Source organism: Dipodomys merriami, unplaced genomic scaffold (assembly GCF_024711535.1).
Source record: "Dipodomys merriami isolate MVZ:Mamm:240054 unplaced genomic scaffold, mDipMer1.0.p SCAF_3805, whole genome shotgun sequence".
In the NCBI taxonomy this organism is placed as follows: Eukaryota; Metazoa; Chordata; class Mammalia; order Rodentia; family Heteromyidae; genus Dipodomys; species Dipodomys merriami.
The window spans coordinates 1-6,854 of NW_027205388.1; the positions used below are offsets into that span (position 1 = coordinate 1).

General features: G+C 35.0%; 1 protein-coding gene across 1 annotated transcript; it reads left to right on the forward strand.

The window, feature by feature from the left end:
- Positions 1-32: 32 nt before the first annotated feature.
- LOC138805042 (uncharacterized) lies at positions 33-6,266 on the forward strand (the record flags this gene model as incomplete). Its single annotated transcript, XM_069989603.1, has 2 exons — positions 33-498; positions 6,075-6,266. Coding segments are annotated over exons 1-2 (658 nt in total), but the record flags the coding sequence as incomplete, so codon positions are not given.
- Positions 6,267-6,854: the final 588 nt, after the last annotated feature.

Genomic DNA, 6,854 nt, shown 5'->3' on the forward strand with positions numbered 1-6,854 from the left:
TAGAAACCCCCAGAACAACAGAAGTACCAGTCATGACCTGTGAAAATGATGAATTCGAGCAAAGATTAATTACGCAAAATGATAAAGAAGGCACAAATGACTTTAATTGCCCTGTGGGAATGAGAAACCCTACTGAGTCACTCCATTCTCTGGAAAAGGTTGAAAACACATGGCAAATATTACCAGTGGTAAAGAATAAAGAATTTGAAGAACCAACCAGGATAAACCATATAGAAGGCACTACTGAGTCCAGCTGTGCAGTATGTGTTAGAGAAAAACTCTTTCTGATTGAGGAAACACTAACCAGTGGTGCAGGTCAGTGTGAGAACCAAAAGAATAAAAGCCTTACATTAACCAATTCACAACCAGAGCCTGCAGAATGCCAAAGGACTGCATCAATAAGACCGAATTCTGAAGAAAACAAAAATGACTCAGATGAAATTTTCTATCACCACATTGACATATTGCTTTCAACCCCAAAGCAGAAGGCTTTGAAAGGTATTGTGAGCTATATAGAATCTTTGACTTTCATTATTTTTACATGTTTGAGCTTTGGAAAGTCTTAACATGAAGCTTTTTATATTGCTTCGGTTTTTTCTTTATTGCCAGATATATTGAGTATTAGAGAATTAGATGAATATGAACAAGCATATATCAGCCTGCTTCTTTACATTATCACCCACTCTACCCATAAATAGTGCATAGCAAAATCACCAAGGCTGCAGTTTAATATAAGTTTTAAAAAATCAATTTCTCTTTACAAGGTTGATGTATTGCCAAATCAATTTTGTAGGAAATTTAGCCTTTTGCCACCCTTAAGTAACCCACCATTTCTTTCCTTCTTACAGGATAACCATGTTTTTAATAAAATGTGTTTTTAAGCTTTGCTGTGATGTTGCAGAATCATAGCTATGTGTATCACAGGAAGCCATGTGGAATAACAATTAAAGCAAAGGACAAAAAACAGAAATAACCATAGCTAATCCTGACTGAGCCATCCATGGAGCTTTGACCTCTAGCAGCCCTCTGACCTCACTTATGCATTGGTTGGCCCCATTCAAATAGTGATAGAACCCAGAAGCTCTCCAGACACTATGGATGTCTATGCAGGAAGTTCTTTCCTAAATATATAATACTGTCTACCTGCTTTCAATCTTGGGGCAGCATAATATTGTTCTGGTCACTTTGTAAAAAGCCCTTGGTTTTCTCAAAGAGTCCAAATAATATCTAATGTTAGCATTATTCCCTATTGTAAATGAAAATATCTCTTGAATGAGTAAAAATTGCCTTCTAAGTTTACAATAACATTCTCAGAATGTTTCAAAATGATGAAACCTATTGCAGACGCTATCTTCTTTGTTCTTGTTCTCTCTCTAAAATTTTAATGAAAAAAATGTAAGCTAGAGCAAAGATTGTACAAAACATTTCTTTAAAAATGTAAGAGTGGAAAAAATTAAAAATAATCTGTTGCATAAATGTTGGCATAAAAGGTAAAAATTTCTTTTATAAAAATGTCAGCTAAATAGTTCAAAAATAACCAATCACCTCCATATAAGCACTCTAAAGACCAGCCATCATACCAAATGCTTTCCACTCCCTACATACCTTTGATACAAGGAGCAGCAACATCATTCTCAACATTTGCCTAACTGCAGTTATTTAGAAAAGTAAGGGAGCCCATAATAAGAGCAATAGTATCTTTTATAGCAGATATTTACTCACCCTAATGAATACCTCTCTCAGATTTGTTCTCATTCTTTCAGGGATATGTGCCTTCCTATCCTGTCTCTCTCAGGAAGACTCATTTCTCTCTACAGCAATTAATAATGCAAATCAGAGTCCAACCAAACCTGAGGTCACAACTCAGTAAGCTGAAATGATCTCATTTGATAAACACTTCTAGCAACTGGTTCCTTGTATTATGCTTCATCATGTTTTTAATCGGTTGTGGGGCTTGAACTCTGGCCCTGGGCGCTATCCCTGAGCTCTTCAGCTCGAGGCTAGTGATCTACTGCTTGAGCCACAGTGCCACTTCCAGTTTTCTAGTGGTTTATTGCAGGTAAGAGTCTCACAGACTTTCCCTGCCTGGGCAAGCTTTGAGCTGTGATCTCAAGATCTCAGCTTCCTGAGTTGCTAGGATTACAGGCGTGAGCAACCAGCACTTGGCTGTATCAAAAATGTTTCCCTACAGGTCTTTCCCCTTGATTCTTTCTTCTTCTTCCCCCTCATCTCTTCTAGTCACCTTGCCCTACTTGGACCCATAGAAACTTTCCAGAAAAAAAATCCCACTTCAAGTGCTCTGCATGAGCTTATTCATGACCTTAAAAAGTCTTTTCTCTTATGTCCCAACGTTCAGTCTTTTCTCCATGTCTGCTTTAGGATTTATAGTGGCATACCACCATTTTCAGTGAGTCCTTCTCAGACCACCAAATTTAAAACTGCACTTTGGGCTGCCATTGTCCTAGCCCAGGTGAACTTTATCCCTTTTTTATGTTTTGCTTTTGAATAGAGCACTTTCCTTTTCTAAAATGCTATATATTCTACTGGCTTAGTATGTTTGCATTCTGTCTTTTTTTTTCATTCAAATGTAAGCATCATGAGGGTCTGTATATTTTCTGCTTCAATTATTATTATATCCACAGCATTAGACAATGCCTGTCCTATACTAGAGGTACTCATTAAATACTTATTGAATGAATGCAGTGAAGTCACATCACAGTTCTCTTTCTGCCAACATATACAAAAAAATCAACAGTAAAAGAGTTCAGCAATTAAAATATATTCAGAAAATGATTCAGCTGCATAAACAACAAATATTTGCATAGCTTGCTTATCCTAAGGTTGTATTTTTATACTTTGTTTAACACTATTTTTTGCATACTGTTGACACCCCAGTGAAGGACTTTATGAATTTTTCAGGGTACAAATGCTTGAGGAACTTGAACACCTTTAAGCTATTCTACAAGAAACCATGCAGGAAGAAATTAGTCTGTATTTCATTTCATCCATGTACCTCAGGTAGGACTGGGAGTGTGGCTCAGTGATAGATCCTTTATACACGACCTAGGTTCCATCCTAGAATGATGGAACAAACAAGCAAACAAATAAAAAGCTGTGGCATGTATACAGACTGTGACATTGATGTAGTAACTTCTAATATGAGTGTCCATTTGGGAATTAACTGTAGCAGATGGCACAACCTGGACTGTTTAAAGGAGACAAACAGACATGTAAGGGAGCAAAACAGGCAGCATGGAAAGGAAGGTGGTATGTTGGTCACCTAGAGATCATCCTGAGAAAATGAGAATGTAGTTCAGTATTGGAAGGCTTTCTGAGTTTCCAAGATAGCCAGAAAAAAATACATATCTATGGATCTCTTGATTATAAAATTTGGAAATTATATTTCAGAGTAAAAAAAATGTGTGCCATATGAACAAATTTAAAAATTAAAGAGGATAGGTTGAGAAATGGGGCAGGAGGTGACAAAGCCAGTGTGGAATAAAGAAAAGTCTGAATCCTTAAGAATTAAATATTGAGTTCTTTCTATTCCAGGTAATGATATACTCTTCATTGAAGAGGTTTTTATTCAAGGACTTCAGCTACAAATGAACTAACATATGTGTACAAGATCTATGCCAATCAACCAGAAATTCTGTACCACACATACACACACAAAAATTAATGAGGAAACCAAACCTAGGCCACCCTGAGAAAACAACAGATAATGAAAAGAAATAAGTGATATTTTAAACATATTCACATTTAAATAGGTTTATATTATATGACACAAAATTTACATGAGGTAGATAATTTATTTCCCTGTACTTCAAGGGGAAAAAAGAATGACAAATTCCAAAAGCCCATGCCTAGGCAGAGAGGTAGAGAAGATTATAAATCTGAAAAATGTTTCAGGTCTCAAGCTCTGTATCCAAACACTAAGAATAAAAAAAAAAAAGAAAAGAAATAATAGAAAATGATATCTTTGAGAAAATGGCAGCTCTTGAGATAACTTCAAACACATGGACTTTTTATGAATCTAGAACTTGAACACAATTCCAGTTTTATTATCTTTATATAGTTGTATGAAGGGATTGCCGTTTTGTAAAGCAGTATATGAATACATTCTTGGCCATCCCTCCCAACTTCCCTTCTTCCCTTCTCTTTATTCATCACCCATGACCCTACCCTAGTGTTAATTTTCAGGAACTTTGACATTACTCATTGTAATGTTTCTTCATGCATTCACAAACCCAGTGTCCCAGGCCCAGCTGCAATGCCTGTGCTTTCATCCAGTGGGAAACCTCTCAGATCTTCTGTTCCTGCATCCTCTCACATTCTGGACCCTGCGCTGGCTTTCAGGATGGTAGCTTTCCACTTTGACACCATTCTTGATCAGTCCAGTCATGCTGTTATATATAAGTGACAGGGTAATCTTGAAAAAGTACAAATGCATTTCTTACAACTCTACAATAGGATAAAATTAGGATCAAGGTGCCAACATTTGTTGTCTAGTGTCTTCCTGCTGCCAGGATTTCACCTTATTGATGTCCTACCATGGCATAAGGCAAAAAGATAGAAGGGGCTTTCTAGTCCCTTCCAACTTTGTTAAAGGGCATCATCTCATTGATGAGAGAAAGATTCACGAGGCTGAGTCACCATGCTTTCTAACGGTCACACTGGATTGTACATTTTAAAATTAAAGGAGGGACACATTCATTCATACCGTAGCATTTGGTGAAATATTTGCATTTAATAAAATATACAAACAAAAAGGCTAAGATTGTTGCTCAAGTCGGGGAGCATTTTTCTAGCATTATTGACTCTGAGTTCAATCTCCATCCCCATCAAAATAAAACAATAGTGAACACTAGATATAATAAGATATATATTGTTTTGCTAACATCTTTTATTTCCAAAGTAAGAGTAAGAGTCAACAACAAAGGTAAGGAATATTACAGGAATTGGGTAATGATTCTTCTCTCTCCCCATCAATTTAGCCTAGAAAATTTAACCAATTATACAAATGGTTCATTAATAATTATGAATAATACAAAATACTATTTTTCAAGATGGTTCTGTTTATTACTTATATAATTCTGTGAATATTTTTGATATTAATAAGTTAGACTTTTTTAAAACCAAATTGTTAAATCCCATTTGTTTCTAGGAGTAAAATAAAATCAATGGTGAACCGTTGACCTGTAATGAAATCTATGCTTCGTTTTGTACAGTATCAAACACTAAAATCTTAATTCTATATATTATGTATATTCTCATTTGAATATTATTTTATCTTACTTTTTCAAGTATTTTGGGGTCTGGTTGTCATCATATATTTGTAATTTTCTTCTAATTCTTCAGAGTCAACACTTTGTGAAAACAGAAGTCAACAGTATAAACTACATAAAATATTACATGTTATTTAAAGTCTATGCATTTTTTCAATATTTTCTTTTCATCATTTTGAACAATTAAAGCCTTATAAAATTGTCTGTTTATGATTAACACAATTCAAGCCACAGATAGTAGAGCTCAAATGTACGTATTTTCCTGGGTTTTAACTGAACTAATCTAGGAATCATATTTTCTTAAAGACAATTTAGTATGTGTGTATATATATATATATATATATATTATTTACTTTGACTTTGCCTCTCCACAGAAATGCATATAGTATAAGGCATACTGCTGATATGCAAAGAATGTATGGTAAATTAAATCTACTTAAAGCATTCTTCATTTCTCTGTTTCTAATATGAATGTCTACCTGTTCATCTGCTTGTTTTCCTTTTGTCTTACTCTGTGTCTCTCTGCTCTCTAAGTTTCTCTGTCTGTCTGAGCATATCTCTCTCTCTCTCTCTCTCTCTCTCTCTCTCTCTCTCTCTCTCTCTCTCTCTCTCTCTCTCTCTCTCTTCTCTCTCTCTCTCTCTCTTTCTCTGATTAGCAAGTGGTCCATGAAGGAACTAAATGAATTTGTATTCATTCTAATCTATGTCTCTGTTTCAAAGACTGAGTATGTCACATTCTAACTTGAAATGTTGTCTCTCATTTCTATTTAATGTATTCCAATCTAGATCAGAACTTGGAAATCAGTAGCCTCCGAAAGTTATCACAGGAATTCACTCTCAAAAGTGGAAGAGGAAGTGATGGTTCCCAAGAAGAAGCAATAGACCAGTGGGCCAGGAGGAGGCAACAATTCAAGGATGGCAAGAGATGCAGTTCAACAGGGGGCAGTTCCTTTGCCAGCAACATCACTGAAGGATCCAGTGAGTAGACTACTATCTTTCTTAAGCCACAGAAAAGGCAGCACTTTGCTAAATCTTAACCAATTTCCCTCCCTTGATTTTCAGATATATACATGTGATATATACATGTGATGGTACAAGGTTTCATTATGAAAGGTATTTTTAGAGTAATCAACTCTTTCTTTTATCCATTACAGGAAATCCTACTTGGTAAATTATATGCTTCACTAAAAGCATCTTGATAAGTTTCCTCTTTGCTTCAGATACTAAAATAGCTAACTCTAAGGCTTATCTACTAAATTAAATGTATATTCATCATGAAAGGATTAGTGTTGTTTTACAGAAATATATATGTAAAAGGAAACCGTGAACATATTTGATTAGAAGTAATGATTTTTCTTTTTATTTTAACATTCCTGAAAATCTATTTATCTATCTATCTATGTATATATGTTTTAATGAGATAGCACTTTTCTTGCTACAAGAGTCTTATTAAACTAGCATTACCCACAATCTACAATCAACTGAAAATGGAAGATATATAGGTTATCATTGAGGATATTCAACTGAACTAAAAATATGAATTAAAAATTATAGGGGGAAATGGAA